Source organism: Puma concolor, chromosome E1, assembly GCF_028749965.1.
Source record: "Puma concolor isolate L17-30 chromosome E1, mPumCon1.1.hap2, whole genome shotgun sequence".
In the NCBI taxonomy this organism is placed as follows: domain Eukaryota; kingdom Metazoa; phylum Chordata; class Mammalia; order Carnivora; family Felidae; genus Puma; species Puma concolor.
Genome location: NC_141680.1, coordinates 36,826,895 through 36,845,742, shown reverse-complemented (window position 1 = coordinate 36,845,742; position 18,848 = coordinate 36,826,895). Strand labels below are relative to the sequence as shown.

The window sequence follows — 18,848 nt, the reverse complement described above, 5'->3', positions numbered from 1 at the left end:
ACTAAGGAGAAAGCCTTCACACAAGAAAGACTATGTCATACAAGCAGTTCCCTTAAAATGTAAAAAATGTTTTAAAAAAACAAACGTAAAAAATGTTTTCCTGCTCTGAGTTTTAAGGAGCCATTTTGTCTTTTCAAGAATTCTCTACAATAAAAGGAAAAATAAAAGGATGGAAGTTATAGGGGAGCCGGAAGAAATGAGGAGACCGTGGGGAGCAATGAACCTCGCATTTTCTATGGTCAAATCTAAATCAATCTATGCATGTTATAGCTCAGTAGCAAGTGTCTTAGAAAAATTAATAAAATCTAAACAGGTATTGAGAGAGTAACCGAAAAGAAATGCTAAATAACGACTTCTGCACCTCTGCCTCATACCATAACACAAAACAAATTCCAGGTGGGTTAAGACGTAAATGTAAAAATGTACGATAAAAATCGGAGGAGAAAATGTATGACACCGAATTCCTCGTGAAGGACAGGAGACATCTGCTACACCAGAACGGAAAACGAGAAGCCATAAAACAAGAGAAACATACTTGACCCTCCAAAAAGTTAAATATTTTTAGAAAGGTCTGAAAAAGTCCAAGTGCTGTGATGAATTGAGGGACACTTTCAATTTTTAAAATGATGAAAACCCCTTAAAATGGATAAGAAGAAGATAAATAATGCAATTGCAATGGATAAACTCAGGAAGACGGTGAAGAGGCTGTTTTGGGAGGAGCAAATCCAAACAGTCAAGAAACCAATTAATACGCACCCCCCAGCAGAGAACCGAAAATTAAAAAAACCAAGGAGGTCACTTCTCAGTTATCAGATTAGCAAAAATTAAAAACAGAGCGCCTGGGTGGCTCAGTCAGTTAAGTGTCTGACTCAGCTCAGGTCATGATCTCACGGTGCCATGAGTTTGAACCTTGCATGGGACTCCCTGCTGTCAGCATGGAGGCTGCTTCAGATCCTCTGTCTCCCTCTCTCTCTGCCCCTCCCCTCCCTCTCAAAAATAAAGAACATTAAAAAAAAAGATAAAAATCTGCCGCTGAAAGGAAAATTAACACTCTTGGACAGTGCTGTTGGAAATGTGAATTGTCACAGCATTTGGGGAAAGCAAGTTGGCAATGCTATTAAGATTTTAAATTCTTGGGGTGCCTGGGTGGCTCAGTTGGTTAAGCGTCTGACTTCAGCTCAGGTCACGATCTCGTGGTTCGTGGGTTCGAGCCCCCCATTGGGCTCTGTGCTGAGAGCTTGGAGCCTGGAGCCTGCTTCAGATTCTCTCTCTCTCTGCCCCTCCCCTGCTCTCTCTCTCTCTCTCTCTCTTGAAAATGAATAAACATTAAAAAAAAAAAAAAGATTTAAAATTCCTTCCCCCCCCCCCCCAAGCCATTTCTGGGACACTCTACCCTAGAAATAAAAGCGTCAGTGCATAGGGATATGCATAGAACCAGGTTTACCAAAGCCTTGTTGGTAGTGGTAAAAGCTATAAACCAAGTGAATGCCCATTCAAGAAGCCATGGAGGTAAGATAAGGGCGCCTGGGTGGCTCAGTCGGTTAAGCATCCGCCTTTGACTCAGATCTGATCTCACCATTCACGCGTTCAAGCCCCTCATGGGCTCTGTGCTGACAGCTCAGAGCCTGGAGCCTGCTTCAAATTCTGTGTCTCCCTCTCTCTACCCCTCCCCCCACGTGCACTCTGTGTGTCTGTCTCTCTTAAAAGTAAACATTAAAAATTTTTTAAAAAGGGGGGGCGGATGGAGGGGTGCCTTGGTGGCTCAGTTGGTTGAGTGTCTGCCTCTTGGTTTTGGTTCAGATCATGATCTTGCAGTCAGGGATCTTGCAGGATCTTGCAGCCCTGAGCTGGGCTCTGCACTGAACCTGAAGCCTGCTTGGGATTCTCTGTCTCTCTCTGCCCCTCCCTCGCTCACACTCTCTCCATCTCTCTCAAAAATAAATAAACTTAAAAAAAAAAAAAAGATGGCCCTTAAAAAAAGAAAAAAAAAAAAAAAAAGAAGGGATGGGATATTATGTAGTCATTTAAAAAAAATAATGGGTTGGGGCACCTGAATGGCTCAGTCGTTTGAGTCTTGACTTCAGCTCAGGTCATGATCTCGCAATTCGTGAGTTTGAGCCCCACATCGGACTCGCTGCTGTCAGCACAGAGCCTGCTTCAGATCATCGGTCCCCCTCTCCCTGCCCCTCCCCCGCTAGCCCTCTCTCACAAACAAATAAAACGTGTAAAAATAAAAATTAAATAAATAAAAAAAGAATGGTTTACACCTGTCTCATCCGACTTGGGGGACTTTCTACTATGTAATTATGGTTAAGGGAAAGAAGCAAAATACAGAGAAGTGAGTGTAATATGATTCAATTTTTTAAATATAATGACACTCCTCCCCCCCCACCAAAAAAGTGTGTGTGTGTGTGTGTGTGTGTGTGTGTGTGTGTGTGTGTGTGTTATTAGGAGAAAGATGAAAGGAAGGAAATTAGGAAAGAAAGAAAGAAGCAAGGAAGTAAACCAAGCTGTTAACATGGTGGGAAAGTGAGAAAAACCCTTGAAAATATTTGAAAACCACGTAATATGACCCCATCTGTGCAAAATTATGTACACATAAAGAAATGGCAGAAAAGAGGGTCACCAAAATATTAATGATGATCATCTTGAGGGATGGGATTGCAGGTGACTTTTACTTTATTGCTTATATTTTTTCTGTGTTTTAAATGTTATACAATGAGTATATATTATTTAAATAATCAGTGGAAAATAAAGCTATTTTCACAGTGTGTGTGTGTGTGGGGGGGGGGCAGTATTGGCAGGTAGAAGTCCCTAGGGGACCTGATTTAATGAGCACACAAGATCAATATTTAATTAACATATCAATTGCTGGCGTGTCAACTCATGTTTTCCAAAATCCTTGAGGTATAGGTTCTCTTAAGTAGCCAAACTGTCATCTGAAACATTGTTTACAATTCTCCCACTTAACTAACGCTGAAGAATGGAATGATTACAAATACCAAAGGGGCAGGAGATGATTAAAGTAGGTCTTAAATGTAAGTGCCATCAAATACTGGATCTCCTGTACTCAACACAGCTTAGAATTCCCTCACCAGGTTTATCTCCTGGCCACTTGCAACATTTACATTGCTTTAAAAAATATATATAGGGGCACCTGGGTGGCTCAGTGGGTGGAGCATCGGACTTCGGCTCAGGTCATAATCTCAGGGCTGGTGAGTTCCAGCCCCACATCGGGCTCTGTGCTGACAGCTCGGAGCCTGGAGCCTGCTTTGGATTCTGTGTCTCCTTCTCTCTGCTTCTTCCCCTCTTGCTCTCTCTCTCTCTCAAAAATAAATAAACATTCAAAAAAATATATATATATATATTAACCATTTCTTTTTCTAGACCACTCTGTAGTGGATCTTAAAGTCTTTCTTTTCTTTTTTTTTTTCTAATTTTTTTTTCAACGTTTATTTATTTTGGGGACAGAGAGAGACAGAGCATGAACGGGGGAGGGGCAGAGAGAGAGAGGGAGACACAGAATCGGAAACAGGCTCCAGGCTCTGAGCCATCAGCCCAGAGCCTGACGCGGGGCTCGAACTCCCGGACCGCGATATCGTGACCTGGCTGAAGTCGGACGCTTAACCGACTGCGCCACCCAGGCGCCCCTTAAAGTCTTTATTTTCAATCCTCCAATTTGGTTTTGCTCTTTTTATTGCTTCGTCCCCACGGTGTTTGGCACTGGCTGGGCATGCACTTTTCGGTGGGCACTGCTTTCCCTCCTCTTGGCCCTCTCTCTGTGGACATGCCAGGTTCAGGGGAGGGCTGTGGGTGTTTAGACCTTGTCTACACTGTGCTTGAACATGCCAGACTTTCAAAAACTGTTAGGGTCAGCTGGTTAAACAGCAAGTTGGGCTTCGCCTCCTCTTTCTTTTGAAACATTTCTTGAGCACTGCTAAGTGTCCAATGTCAAGACAAAAATTCAAAGGTGAATTAGGCAGGATCCCAGAGAAATCACGACCCGCTATGTAGTTAGTGCTCAACTGCACAGTGTTGGGGAAGCACTTGGTGGGAGGGATGTCACTGATGGGGAGGCGGAAGGAGGCAGGCAACAGCTGCTAGCACTTGGCAAAGAGATCAGATATGCAAAGGTCTAATGGTTCTCCAAGTGTAACCCCAGACTAGAAGCATCAGCATCACCTGGGAACTTGTTGAAAATTCTAAATCTCGGGGCCCCACTCCCGACCTACCAAAGCAGAAATTTTGGGGTGGGAACCTATCATGGTCCTCCAGGAGCATCCGATGAACCCTAGAATTTGAGAATCCCCGGCTCCAAATTTGAGAATCCCCGGCTCCAGTAGAGGCCTTAAGATCCTTAGGATGAAAAGAAGAGGCAAGAGGAAACGAGGCTCTGTGCAAAGCCTCGGGTGCCAGTCAAGGGGGTTAGACTTTGCCCCGTGGGCGCGGCCTCCAGGGTTTCTAAGCAGGGGCCTGTGGCGTTTATACACTCTCTCAACTCGGCATTTCTGGGAGCTTTAGCATTCTCTGCGCGCCCAGGGCGGAGAGCTGATCAGCAGGGGGCTGAGTTGCCCCACCTCCCGCGACACCAGGCGGCGAGCAAGACAGAGGTCGGGCCGCAGACCTCTCCGCAAACCGGTTTGCCATCCTGGAGCAGGTGTGCGCCCACGGGGACCGGGCCACGGACGAAGACCGCGGAGGCACCACCAGGGAGGCGGACCCCGCACGGGCCGGGCCCGCGGCTCTGCGACCCCAGGCTCCGCCCCTGGCCTGCGGGGCGCGGCATTTCTGGCCCGTGGACCCCGCCCCCTGCCCCGCCCCGCCCCGGCGCGCGCCAGGCCCGCCTCCTATGGGGGGGCCCACCGGCTCCGTCCGCGCCCAGGCGCGCGCCCGCGGCCGGGTTGCAGGGCTGGGCGCGCGCCCCGCGTCCCGGGCAGGAAGATGGTGGCGAGCGCGCGGGTGCAGAAGCTGGTGCGGCGCTACAAGCTGGCGATCGCCACGGCGCTGGCCATCCTGCTGCTGCAGGGCCTGGTGGTGTGGAGCTTCAGCGGCCTGGAGGAAGACGAGCCGGGCGAGGTGCTCCGACGGCCGGGCGGGCAGGCGGGCAGGCCGGGCGCGGGGGCGCGCGGGGTCCTGGCGGGGCTGCGGGCGGCCCGGGCCAGGGAAGTGGGGCACCGGCCGCGTGCGTGCTGGCGCGGGCGGCCGCGGGGAGCAGGACATCGCACCCCTGGTGCCCCTTTCCCAGGAGGGCCCCAGGGACTGCGCGCGGAGGCGGTGCGTGACCCGGAGGCCCGGGCCTCGGGCGGGCAGGGGGCCCGGGCGGGAGGAGCGGGTATCGGTGGGGTGGTCTCCGTCCCGGGGAGCTATGAAGGTCAGGCGCGGGGAGCAGGACCGGGAGGCGGGGCCGGGCCCGAGCCTGCTCGGAGGTGGGGAGCCCCAGGCCAAACTTTCTGAAGTTGGGAGGGGGCGGGGGTGTGCGTGTCGTAGGCGGAGGAGCGGGGCCGAGGGACCCCGGGCATCGGCGCCCAGCTGCGCCTGACGGGCTGCCGCCAATGGGGAGGTGGAGCCCTGGGCTGGAACTCAGTACAGCAACTGAGGGAACAGGGAGTGACCCCGAGGAAGAGAACTGGGAGTGTGTCCCCCAGGTGTGTTTTTCTTAGCCTGGGGTCTGAAGAAAAGTCGTGGGTCTTCAGGAGGAGATGGTCGGGAGAAGTGAGCCGGTGAGTGGCCTCAGGACATTAGGGAATGGGGGTGGGGGGAGTGAGGGGGGCCTCTTGCCCTTAGGGAATGGGGACGGCATCAGCTGGTTCAATAGAGACTCAGGCCCGGGAGCAGGGACAAACCTGTCCAGCTCAGTACCCAGGTCCCTGCCTTGAGAGTGTCACTCACTCGTGGCTGGGTTCAGCTGGAGGCCCATACACGTCCCCTCCCAGGGTGTTCAGGAAGGATCCAGTGGGGTCTGAGGCCATGCTAGAGGGTCCAAACCCTGGTCCTAAGCTGTGGACCGGAGGACAAGGCTTCCCTGCCCCTACCCCCACCCTGTCGGTTCTGGTGCCTCTAGGGCTCTGAGTCAGACACTCTGCTTGGCATCTCCTCTTGGGCCTCTCCACCTGGCAGTCAGAAGGCCAAGAGAGGCTCCATGTTCACTTCCCCTTACGGCATCTCAGTGGCCAGGAAGGCCTGGTATGGAGACTGGGAGAAGGGCTGCCCTTGCCTTTCTGGGGAGAACCAAGAGGCTGGGAGGGTGAAGGAGCTGGAACAGAGTCAGGTGAGACCACAGCTCCAAGAGGAGCAGAGGGGGGTGGGCGGGGGGGGGGGGGAGGCTGGCTCTGTGACACCCAAAGGGAGTGAGCTTGTTCTGTGTGGACCCATAAGTAGGAGGAAGACGAAGAGTGTTTGGGGGTCAGTGTGAGAAGACCGGGCAGATGAGATGTTCCCAGGTGCCCTAGGCTGCTGAGGCAGTTAGGGAACCCTCTGATCCTGGAGTCTGTGAGTAGACGCCAGTGACCACTGTGGGGAGGGCTGTGGCTTCTCAGAAACAAATGGCCCTGAGCTGCGTGGCTCTGTGAGTCTCCCAATGGGCTAAGAGATTGTCCAGGCCTCAAATCCCAGCTGCCCTGCCCATAGCCATAGGGCGGAGAACTGGGGAGTAGAGCAGTTGGGGTCCCACCACCCCACCTCCTTCTCCCAGGTTCCTGGTAGAAGCTGACAGGGCTGGACTGGACTGGAACAGAAACGATGCTCGATGACCTAAACATTGGGCGGTCCAGGCAGCCATTGGTGCTTGGACCCCTTCAGCGGCCACCTCGCTAGAGCTCAAGGCTTTCCAGGCAGCCTAGCATAGAGCTTAGGAAGGTGGGTGCTGAAGTTGTACCGCCCTAGCTCCTCCACGTCCTGTCTGTGTTTCCAGCCTTGCTGCTAAGTGGCAGGGAGACCCCAGGCCAGTCACCTAACCTCTTTCCGTGTCCTCATCAGTGCTCCCTCTCGGGAGGGGGTAATAATAGCCCCCCTCTCATTGGGTGATTATGAAGACTGAAAATGAAAATGATACCTGGGAAGGATTTGCAGGAGTTCCTGGCACAAGCTAAGCCGTCAGGAAGTAACTCTTGCTATTATCTCAGTGCTACACACTGGGAATAGGGATTCATTAGCCAGCCATTCAGTCAGTCAGTCAGTCAACAAACACTTGTTCACTCCTCCTTAGTAGCAGCAGGTGCTGTGCTAATACTGGGGCTACAAAAATAAACAAAGCAGGGGCACCTGGGTGGCTCAGTCGCTTAAGCATCCGACTTCAGCTCAAGTCATGATCTCACGGTTCGTGAGTTCGAGCCCTGCGTCGGGCTCTGTGCTGACAGCTCAGAGCCTAGAGCCTGCTTCAGATTCTGTTTCTCCCTTTCCCTCTGCCCTTCCCCCACTCTCTCTCTCTCTCTCAAAAATAAATAAAACATTAAAAAAATTAAAAAAAAAAGAAAGAAAGAAAGGAGACAAGGCCTGGGCCCTGAAGGGCAGACAGAGTGCAGGGAGAGACTGACAGCAGAAAGGAAACTCAGTGTCGAGGGGGTTGGTGGAGCTTGGTGAGGGAAGGCTTTGGCAGGAAGTGGTATGTGAGCTCAAGAAGCCAATCATCCGAGTTTGGGCAGAGGCCCTGAGGAGAATGGGCTTAGCTGGGTGCCTTCGAGGAATGGGAAGAAGGGTGTGGCCTGCTCCCTGGAGGAAGGTTCAAGAGTTAGTCTGGGGCACATCCTAGAGACCCTTAGGGAGAGCTCGGGTTTTGCTGTAAGTGAAGTGGGAAGGTATCGGAGGGGTTTCAGCGGCGCTGGGGTCAGACGGTGCCTTTCAGACGCACACTCTGTCCATCTGTGGAGGGGCTAGAATGCAGACCAAGGCTGACCATTACCATCCAAAGAGCCACTTTACAGCTTTAAAAGCTTTCACAGACATGGTCTCACCACTTAACTTTAAACACCGTCGGAGAAGTCTGAAGGTGGTAGGATGTGGGGTAAGCCATTCTGCGTTGTCTGCCTCCCAGGCTCAGAGAAGGATTCCAAGCAGGACTGCAGGGCCAGGGAAATGGCAGAGGACTTTGAATGCCTCCTCAGTGGGGAGGAGGCACCTCGGAGGCCAGAATGCATCCAGGCCAGAGGTCAGAGGGCGAGTCCCTCCCCCTCAGTAATCAGAGGGGACCCTGACCTCCGGGCTACTGAGGATCGTCCCTTTGGGGGCACAAGTAGGGGCCCCGCTGATGCCCCCATGAACGCTGGTGGGAGGGGGCAGAGGTGGGGGCTGGCTGCCCAGCAGGGGCCCCCTCCCGGTCCTCACTGCTGCCCCCAGGGCCCCCAGCTTCCTCTGGGATTGACCTTCTCAGGGTCAGCCAGCTCCCTGCTGCAGTGCAGGGCACCAGCCCGCCCATCTCCTCCCACATCCCGTCCCCCACCGCAGCCAGCCTGGCCTTGTGCCCCGTGCCCTGCCCTCTTGACCAGCTTCCTGCCTCACTGGTGCTGGCTTCCACCCCGGGAGCCCACAGCTGCTCTGCCGTCTCTGTCCACCTCACCGTGCCGCCAGGTCACCCATCACCGGGTCGACATACACTCAGCGCCACGGAGCTGCTTTCTCCTTTCCTGGGGGCTGCCCAGGCCAGGACGCCCTCCCCACCCTACCCGTCGCTCTTGTAGCGTCTCCCCAGACGGGGACAGACGCCCGGAGCTCTCGTGGGGCACCTCTCAAGAGATCAGAGGGCCGGCTGGGTGCCGTGCGCGGAGAGTGCAGGCGCCTGGGTGGAGGAGCGGGCGCGGACCCTGCCATGCGAGGTGCCTGCCGTGTTTTGACAGGGGAGGGGAGAAAGGGCCTAGGGAGGGGAGGGGCAGGGAACACTCACTCAACCCAACAGCGTCCAAAATGTCTGAGCGCCTTTGCGCCTCTCCTGACTTCCCTAATCCTCCTCCAGTGATAGTAATAGCGGTAATAATAAGGATGTCAGGAGGTACTGAATGCTGAGCCTATATCAAGAACTTTATATTACGACAAATATTTTGGGAGTGTCTGCCTTTGCCAGACATGCTTCTGGGCGCTGGAAGGCACTGGTTGAAGAAACAACAAAAGCCCTGTCCTCGTGGAGGTTGCATTCCTATGAGCGGAGAGACACGGGATAACACAATATGGATGCATTATAGGATAAGAGAAGGAAGTAAGTGCTGTGGGGAAGGTAAAGTGGAGGCTGAGGGAGAGCTGGAGTTGAAATGCAGCGGTCAGGATGGGCCTTGCTGAGAAGATGCCATCTGAGCAAAGAATTGAAGGGGGCAAGGCATGAGCTATGGAGACATCTGGGGGGGGGGGCATTCCAGGCACAGGGGACAGTGTGTGGCCAGTGGCGTGGAGGGACAACGGGAAGGCCACTGTGGCTGGAGGAGAGTGGGCGTCTGGAGGAGGTTAGTAGGAGATGAGGTCAGAGGGGGAGGTTGGTGGGAGGGACAGCCAGACCGCAGCTCTTGTGGCCTCTATGGGCTCCTGGAGGGGCTTTGGGGTTTCACGCTCGGCGGGGAGGCCAGGGGTGGTTTGGAGCAGGGGGGTGGCGAGACGGGGCTTGTTTGAACAGGAACACTGGCTACTACTGCGACGGGAACAGACCATCGGGAAACCAGAGTAGGGGCAGGGGGACCAGGGACACCGGCCAGGGAGGCCGTGGAAACCCCGGGAGGGCGTCCGGCGGCTGAGTGGGGAGGGTGCTGTGGACCAGCAGGTGATGCTGCTGAAAGGCCAGGCCAGAAAAGGCCTGTGGCCTGTGCGGTACTGCTGGGGCCGGGGGGACCCACAGAGGGGTCACAAGGGAGCAGCGGATGGCCGGTGGAGACGGCTCCTTCCAGCACACTCTCTTGTGCTCTATCTCACTTACGCTCACACCTCCCTCCCCCCTTTAGAGCTGAGGGACCTGCTCAGAGGAGGTAGGTGGCCAGGGGGACAGTCACACAGTGCCTCCTGCTCTTCCCACATCTCAGCCGCCAGACAGCAGCCAGGTGTCCTACTCCACCAGACGCTGGGAGGTGGGGCTGGTGTGACAGTCTCTCACCTGGGAGCTCTGCCTGCCGGAGGAGCCTGACCCTCGGGGGCAAATGGGGTGTTCGCACGAGGGGGCTTGGAGCTGGATCACGAAGGATAGGTGGGATGGGGTGCAGGGATGGCGGGGGGTGGAGGAGGGGACAGAGGGAGCTGGGAAGAGAGTGCCAGTTTGAGAAGAGGCAGGGGAGCCAGGAAGCAGGGTGAGGCGGCTGGGACAGATTTCCCTCCCGGAGAGAACCCACCGAGAGGAGCGGTGAGGGGCCGGCCTCCAGCTGCGGGCGCCTTGAGGCTCGGCCTCAGCCCTCCGGCCAGTGACAGCATGTGGCAGTGGTCCACGCCATTCGCATTAGCTGGCCACGGCTCCCTCCGAGCTGCGCTGTTGTCTGAAGCCCTTCCTTCTGCCCCCCTCCTAACACCGGAGTCAGGCCTGCTCGGTGGTCTGACGGCTTTGCCGGCCCAGCTCCGGCTCCCGCCCCTGCATCACCCACGGGTCTTACCCCCCAGGGAAAGTCACGCACTCTGACTCCCTCTTGGTCTCTGCCTCCCAGAGAGCCCAACGAGTATGGTGCTCCCCCCCCCCCCCCCACCAGGCACGGCCCATTCACTCGCACGGCCTCCACACTCCCACGTGGAAACGCTGTAGTTGGTGGGATGCTTTCTTCCTGTCTCTTCCCAGCCAGGCCTGGGTAGAACCCTGGCGTCCTCGGCCGGGCCCGCCACCCTTCTTTCGTGACATACGCGGACATCGTATTTGCTGGGAAAGAGGGTGGTATTTGATTCCCAAGCACGGGGGGACGCACAGGTACCCTGTGGTCTGGACATGTGGGGACAGGGGTGCAATGGTGCCGTGGAGGTAGGATGGCACTTCTTCGGCCGGCTGGCCGGAGAAGCCCCTCGGCGGACGTTGTTGCTCATGCAGAGTCCTCCCGTGAGGAGCACTCACTGGGTGCAGGGTGGCAGGGGCCAGCAGGGAGCTAAGGGAGCAGGAGGAGGGTGACCGTCCCCGTGACCTGTGTTTGCCTGTCTCTTACAGAAAGGAAGGCAGAGAAAGCCGCGGCCGCTGGACCCCAGCGAGGGCTCCAAGGACACAGACAGTTCAGCTGGGCGGCGGGGCAGCGCGGGCAGAAGACATGGGCGCTGGCGGGGTCGCGCTGAGAGCCCCGGCATGCCCGTGGCCAAGGTGGTACGGGCCGTAACCAGCCGGCACAGAGCCAACCGCCGGGTCCCGCCAGCCCCACCCCCGGAGGCCCCAGGCCGCCAGAACCTCAGTGGGGCAGCAGCCGGGGAGGCGCTGGTCGGGGCAGCTGGCTTCCCGCCACACGGAGACACGGGGAGCGTGGAGGGCGCCTCCCAGCCCACGGATAACGGCTTCACCCCCAAGTGTGAGATTGTGGGCAAGGATGCGCTGTCTGCCCTGGCCCGGGCCAGCTCCAAGCAGTGCCAGCAGGAGATCGCCAACGTGGTGTGCCTGCACCAGGCCGGGAGCCTCATGCCCAAGGCTGTGCCCCGGCACTGCCAGCTGGCTGGTAAGAGTACGAGACAGGCACGGGCGCAGGGGTGGCAGGGTCTTCACCTCATTTCTCAGAGGAAGAAGGCTCAGAGGGGCTCACCTCCCTGGCTAAGCCGGCGATAACCTGCGCTGAGTGGCAGAGGCAGCGCTGGGACCAGGGAGCGTCGGGCGGGCGGTCCCTCTTCCCATCTCAGCCCTGCCCCGTGGCCTGGGGAGGGGCCTCACTGATGCCCCTGGTCTCTCCTCTCAGGGAAGATGAGCCCCGGCATCCAGTGGGACGAAGTCCGGGCCCAGCAGCCCGTGGACGGCCCCCCGGTCCGAATCGCCTACATGCTGGTGGTTCACGGCCGTGCCATCCGCCAGCTAAAGCGTCTCCTCAAGGCTGTCTACCACGAGCAGCATTTCTTTTACATCCACGTAGACAAGGTACTGTTGGGGGGGGGGGGCGGGGGGTAACCACACAGGCATCTGAGCGAGTGGCACCAAGACCCAGAAGGTCACAGGTGGACAGGGTCTCTGATCTGCTCAGGTGGCCCGGAGAGAGGGGAGCAGGCCTAGAACATGGGGAATGGCCAGCACAAGGCGACATAGCCAGTTAGGAGCTGAGTCCTGCCCGGTGCTCTCTCCATTCCATGTCACTTGTCCCCGGGGGTGGGGTGGGGAGGCTGTGATACCGGGGGTCCCCTGTGGCTACTGAGTCTCGCCCACCTGCCCCCAGCGTTCCAACTACCTGCACCGCGAGGTGGTGGAGCTGGCCCGGCGGTACGATAATGTGCGGGTGACGCCCTGGCGCATGGTCACCATTTGGGGCGGGGCCAGCCTGCTGAGGATGTATCTGCGCAGCATGCGGGACCTGCTGGAGGTGCCCGGCTGGGCCTGGGACTTCTTCATCAACCTCAGTGCCACCGACTACCCGACCAGGTGTGGGGCAGTGCTCTGAATCCCGCAGAGCAGAGGGCGGCCCGTGGGGGTGCTTGGGGTGGGAGGGGCCTGATAGACTCCTTCCCTTCCCGCCCCCCCCCCCCCCCCCCCGGGGTCCGGTCCCTGGACCACAGCCATGTGTTCAGGGAGGGGCTGGTGAAAGGTGATGTCAGGACTGAGAGTGACAAGGGACCAGGGAGCAGGTAGAGGCCCGGACCTGGGTGCTAGCTGAGAGGGCAAGGGGCAGAGGGAGGCTGCGGGTGCCCCCACCCCGGAGCATCATCCGGGGGCAGGGCCAGTGGCTAGGACAGCTCTCCATGAGGCAGGGAGGGGTGGGGAGGGAAGGCAGACGGTGCTGAGGGGGCTGTGCCCCGGGCCTGAGCCAGGCCCCCTACCCACACCGCCCACGCCCCTTCCCTTCTCTAGGACGAACGAGGAGCTGGTGGCTTTCCTGTCTAAGAACCGGGACAAGAACTTCCTCAAGTCACATGGCCGGGACAACTCCAGGTGAGGGTTTGGGGCGGGCGGAGGGGGGGGGGGGGCGCCCGGCCAGGGGGCTCGTCACAGCCCCTCCCACACACGGCCGGTTTGCAAAGCCTGCAAACCAACCACAGACTGAGGCCCACTGGTCCCAAGGTGCCCGAGTGAGCTCGTCTGCCACCCGCAGGTTCATCAAGAAACAGGGCCTAGACCGGCTCTTCCACGAATGTGACTCGCACATGTGGCGCCTGGGCGAGCGGCAGATCCCGGCGGGCATCGTGGTGGATGGCGGCTCCGACTGGTTCGTGCTGACGCGCGGCTTTGTGGAGTACGTGGTATACACGGACGACCCGCTGGTGGCCCAGTTGCGCCAGTTCTACACCTACACGCTGCTCCCTGCGGAGGTGGGTGGCCCAGGTCCCCGGCGAGGCCAGGGAGGCTGTGTGACGGGGTGCCCGAGGCTCACCCTCCATCCTGCCCTGCCCACCTCCCCCCCCCCCCCAACAGTCCTTCTTCCACACGGTGCTGGAGAACAGCCCAGCCTGCCAGAGCCTCGTGGACAACAACCTGCGGGTCACCAACTGGAACCGCAGGCTGGGCTGCAAGTGCCAGTACAAGCACATCGTGGACTGGTGCGGCTGCTCCCCCAACGACTTCAAGCCACAGGACTTCCTTCGGCTGCAGGTGCTTCCCCGTGGCCCCTGCCCCAGCCGCTCTGTGCGCTTCCCAGGGTCGGAAGGGATTCAGGGTGAGCCCACCAGAGCATCTGGGGGGGCCTCCCCTGGAGCAGCGCCTGGGGCTCCAGGGGGCTTCCAGCGGCAGCAGGAAGGGCCCCCACTCCAGCCACGCCATCTGAAGGGGCCTCCGGACCCCTTCACCCTCCTTACCTCTCCCGCTGCAGCAAGTCTCCAGACCCACCTTCTTCGCCCGGAAGTTTGAGTCGACTGTGAACCAGGAGGTACTGGAAATCCTGGACTTCCACCTGTATGGCAGCTACCCCCCGGGCACGCCGGCCCTCAAGGCCTACTGGGAGAACACGTACGACGCGGCCGACGGCCCCAGTGGGCTCAGCGATGTGATGCTCACCGCTTACAACGCCTTTGTCCGCCTCAGCCTGCGCCATGCTGCCGCCGCTGCACCCCCGCTGGCCACCCCCCTCTGCAGGTGAGGCCTCCTTTTGACATAGCTCAGGTCCTCAGGGTGCCCTGTGGGGAGGTCAGTCAGAAAGCGACAGCCCCCGCCCCAGGGAGCCCCCAGTCTGAGGCAGGGAGAAAGGCAAGAGCCAGGCGTGCAGGTGCTGGGGGCGTGAGATTTGGGGCGAAGGAAGTGCCTGGGGACGGGACTCCCCAGAGCCCCCTCCCTGGGACTCCAGGCCAGTCGGGTGTGCTGATGGCATCTCCCTTTCTCCCTGCTGGAACCTTCTTAGGTTTGAGCCCAGGGGCTTGCCGTCCAGCGTGCACCTGTATTTCTATGACGACCATTTCCAGGGCTACCTGGTGACGCAGCCGGTGCAACCCTCAGCCCAGGGGCCGGCAGAGACGCTTGAGATGTGGCTGATGCCCCAGGGGTCGCTGAAGCTGTTGGGGCGCAGTGACCAGGCCAGCCGGCTCCAGAGTTTGGAGGTGGGACAGGTCCTCCCCCTTGCTTTCTCCCGACCCCCAGCAAGACTCAGGGTAGTGGGAAGAGAGGGACAGACCTCAAGGGAGGGAGAAGGACTGGGCTGGGCCTCTCAGGACTGAGTCCATGGGCTCTTTCCCCATGATGGAACCCTGGTGATGCCCTGTGCTCATGCCTGTGTCTCCCCCGCATGCGCACACTGAGAAGCACCTCCCCACTTGGGGTGCACCGAGGAGGACGTGCAGTGAGCAGGGAGGGGACCGTAGCTGCTCTACGACACGAGCCCAGGCTTCAGAAACTACAGTGATTTTCTTCTGGAGGGACTTTGATACTCTGTTAGACGTTTGAGTGTCCTCTTGCTCTTAGAGGCCTTGGCTTTGTGTGGAGATGGTCTCTGGGCAGGACCTCAAACTTCATCTCTGCCTTACCGCCCCCACCACTGCAGAGCAAGCCAGGACAGGAGTGTAGAACAAATCTGAGAGCTGAGAAAGATACTAAGGAAATCCTAGTCCAAGCCCTTCGTTTTGCAAATGGGGAAACTGAGGCCCAGAAAGATACAGTGCCTGGCCTGAGGCCACACAGAGAGTTAGAGGCAGCATCAGAGTAGAGAGGACTTGCTCCCCAGGCTCCTGCCCAGCTGCCTCCCTCCCTACAGGTCGGCACCGAGTGGGACCCCAAGGAGCGTCTTTTCCGGAACTTTGGGGGGTTGCTGGGGCCACTGGACGAGCCTGTGGCCATGCAGCGCTGGGCCCGGGGCCCCAACCTCACGGCCACCGTGGTGTGGATTGACCCCACCTACGTGGTGGCCACATCTTACGACATCGCGGTAGACGCGGACACCGAGGTCACACAGTACAAGCCCCCGCTGAGCCGGCCCCTGCGACCAGGGGCCTGGACTGTTCGACTGCTTCAATTCTGGGAACCCCTGGGCGAGACCCGCTTCCTCGTGCTGCCCTTGACCTTCAACCGCAAACTACCTCTCAGGAAAGGTAAGGATCTAGGCCCAGAAGCCAGATAGAATAGGATTTGCCTGGCAGGTGACCCCGAAAAGCTGACCATCAGAGCTGACCCTCGAGTAGGGAAAGAGGCAGGGTTGGGGCCCTGATGGTCTGGCCCTTAGTGTCCCCGCACTGAGGTAGGGTAGAGAGGCAAGCTTTGGAGTCAGGCAGACTTGGCTGTGGGGTGTAGCTGACGCTTTACTTGGACCTTTATCCTTGGCAAATTATTTGGCCTCCTGAGCCCCAGTCTTACTACGTGTAAGGTAGGAGTGATAACTATTGGAGACCTCCTGGGTGTGTGCAACACAAGTCCCCTCAAACTAGCTCAAGTACAAGGGGAAAATTGTTGGAAGAATGCAGGGCTGTCCCCCAGAACCCAGGAAACATCTCGGGTTTCACCGGGAACCGGAGGTGCTTTGTCTGTCTCTGTGGGGCCATCTTGTCCCTCATCCTGTCCCGTCTGTGTGTCAGCCTCAGGCTCTGGCTTCTCAGTACATGATACGTGGCCTCTCAGGGCAGCAGAAACTAACCAGGGCCTCTTGGGGCCTCCGCTCCTCATTCTTGGGACAGCAGATCCGATTGGCCCTCAGTCCGTTGTGTGGCTGGGTGGGCAGGGTCACGTGGCCCACCCCCCACTTGGCTGAGGCTAAGCGAGCAGGCTCTGAACACAGGCAGAGACTTCAGGTTCCCTCGAGAGGGGCCTAGTACAGCCACCGCCCGGGAGATGTGAGGGATGAGCATGTGGGTGAAAGTAGCCCGTATCCAGTAGGTCAGCAGGTGCTCAATGGGTAGGTAGAGGTTCCCTTCCTCCGGCTACATCTTATCACAGAGAAAGTGGGTCAGAGCAGGGGTAATCTAGAGAAGGAAGGGTGGGGGGCGCTGTGGCAGATCCAGAGCAGACAAGCCGCACCCCTGCTCTCCTGGGACTCCCAGCCTGATGCAGGAGATGGGGACAGATGGAGGCCGCTGTTGGAGCTGAGCCTTGATGGACTGGAATTTCATAGACAGAGAAGGGCTGTCCTAAGCTGAGGTGTCTGATGCACAAGGGGAACAGAGAGTCGCAGGAGTAGGATATAAGGAGCGGTGGGAAGGGAGGCTGGACAAGCGAGCTGGGCCCCAGAGCTGAGGGCCTGAGTGGGGGGCCGTTCATGGCTCTGGGAACCACTGGAAGTGGTTGAGAAGGGGCACAGGGGACACAGACCAGACCACTACAGGAACGTCACCTTATCATCCGTCATGCCTTGAACCTACCGTTCTACTTAATCCCCAAGTCGGGGATTCAGAGATGACCGCTGTGATTTTATAAAACTAACAGTTTTACAGGCACAGAAGGTTCGGCAGATGAGCCCGAGGTCATAGGTCACTCAGCCGTACGTGACTCAGTGGTAGAGTTGGGACAGAAGCGGGGGTGCCCAGACCTGAATCTTAAGAGTCTGGCCTTCGAAGCCTCAGTTGGGCGGGGCATGCTTACCACCTATTCTGTGTCCCCCCCACGCCCCCCCCGCCAGATGACGCCAGCTGGCTGCACGCCGGGCCACCTCACAACGAGTACATGGAGCAGAGTTTCCAGGGCCTCAGCGGCATCCTGAACCTGCCTCAGCCAGAGCCCGCGGAGGAGGCCGCCCGCCGGCACGCGGAGCTCACGGGCCCGGCACTCGAGGCCTGGACAGATGGGGAGCTGAGTGGCTTCTGGTCTGTGGCCGGACTGTGTGCCATGGGCCCCTCCACCTGCCCCTCCCTGGAGCTCTGCAGACTGACCAGCTGGAGTTCTGTTTTCCCCGACCCCAAATCAGAGCTGGGGCCCGTCAAAGCAGATGGGCGACTCAGGTAGCAGGGCCCCAGCCAGCACCTCCGGATGACCCCGGGGGAAATTGCACCTTACAGACAGCGGAGGGACGTCCCCTCCCTACAGGCAAGAACCAGAAGCCCAGGCAGCACACCCACGCCAGCCATCATGAACCCGCGCGGGCGGCAGCGAAGGTGGGCATCACACTTCCTGCTAATGGTTTTGCTGGGGACCAGAGGTTGGCAGGAGTGTGGGGAGAAGGGCTCCAGCTTCCACGCCCCACTCTTCCTCACTTTTCCTTCTAGGTTTCTTGGGTTTTTTTGTGTGTGTTTTTGTTTTTGTTTTGTTTTTTTTTAACGGGTGGTAGTGGTAGGGGGAGGAACTGGAAACGAAATTGTGCAATAGGGCTCAGGGCAGCTCCAGGAAGTGGGCCATGGCTCTGGGGAGCAGGGGCCTGACGAGCCCATCTGTTGTTGTTCTGGAGGAGGCTGGGCCTGCCTCACTCTCCAGGGCGTCGTCTCCCAGCCGGGGCCTGTGGTGCTCATGGCTGAGGCTCTACAGGGGTGCAAGTGCCATGCCAGGCTCTGAGGCCCGGAGAACAGGTGATTTGGGGGAGCGCTGCAGAGCTGGACTCTAGCGGGACAGCCTCTCCTCTTGTAGCCAGGGGACCGTGGAAGAAGGGGTGGGGCTGGTTCTAGGGCTTTCCAGCATGTCCTGCCCCTTGATGGGCAACACAGGGCACCAGGGCCTGCTGAGACCAATGCAAAGTCTCCCAGGTACCCAGAACTGCAAGTAGGGCCTGGGCTCCCGCCCGGGAGGGCGAGCCCTCACAAGCAGTGTGGGAAGAAGGCTCTGTCAGGGCTCTCAGAAGAACCTAGAACAGCATTGTGCCTGAAGCTCAGTGTGAAGTCTGAAATATGCAACAGAAGAAATATATCTCTATCTCTCTAAGTCGAGCCTCTGTGTTTTTCCTCCTGGGTGTCGGGAAGCCATCACTGTCGGGCCCTGGAAACGTCTTCGCTGGTATATCTTGGCAGCCGTGAGAAGGTGGAGGTCCCATTTGCCTAGAGTGGGAACGGTTTAAGAATCCAAGAGCCAGAAGGGATACAAGAACCCATCTGAAGCAGCTCCCTCTTTTTCTGGGGGCTAAGCAGGCCCAGAGAGGCTTGGAGACTTGCTCATTGCCACCCAGTAGGCCGGCACAAAAGCCAGTTCAGTTCTCATGGGTCCTGACCCAGCGCTTTCCTGCAGATGTGGCTTCTTTGCCGTTGGCATAATGAAGGCCCATCCCACAAGCCCTCCTCACTCTCCTGCCCAGCTCTGAGTTATGGAGCATCCTTGAGAATGGAGGCAGCCCCAGCCACGGCCTGATCGTTACTGTTGGAGCTTTAGGGGCAAGAGCCACGGTGGCTTGGGGCCGTGGCCACGGCCCCAAGACCTGGGAGGGCCAGGCTGGAAAGGTCTGTCCAGCCTCCCTCCTCTG

At 58.0% G+C, this 18,848-nt stretch overlaps 1 protein-coding gene across 1 annotated transcript; it reads left to right on the top strand.

Moving 5' to 3' along the window:
* The first annotated feature begins 4,876 nt into the window (after window positions 1–4,876).
* Window positions 4,877–18,316, top strand: XYLT2 (xylosyltransferase 2). Its single transcript, XM_086687009.1, has 11 exons — window positions 4,877–5,076; window positions 11,087–11,579; window positions 11,814–11,989; window positions 12,282–12,484; window positions 12,911–12,991; window positions 13,152–13,368; window positions 13,472–13,648; window positions 13,866–14,128; window positions 14,391–14,586; window positions 15,237–15,570; window positions 17,088–18,316. The coding sequence occupies exons 1-11, from the start codon at window positions 4,942–4,944 to the stop codon at window positions 17,408–17,410; spliced, it is 2,598 nt and encodes an 865-aa protein (XP_086543135.1). The 5' UTR covers window positions 4,877–4,941; the 3' UTR covers window positions 17,411–18,316.
* Window positions 18,317–18,848: the final 532 nt, after the last annotated feature.

What these genes read in the sequence shown, in the direction of transcription:
- XYLT2 (XM_086687009.1), top strand. Translation starts at nt 4,942, where the DNA reads ATGGTGGCGAGCGCGCGGGTGCAGAAGCTGGTGCGGCGCTACAAGCTG. An exon ending in GCCACCGACTACCCGACCAG is followed by an intron (nt 12,485 to 12,910) that starts GTGTGGGGCAGT and finishes TCCCTTCTCTAG; the next exon opens with GACGAACGAGGAGCTGGTGG. An exon ending in CTGGCCACCCCCCTCTGCAG is followed by an intron (nt 14,129 to 14,390) that starts GTGAGGCCTCCT and finishes GAACCTTCTTAG; the next exon opens with GTTTGAGCCCAGGGGCTTGC.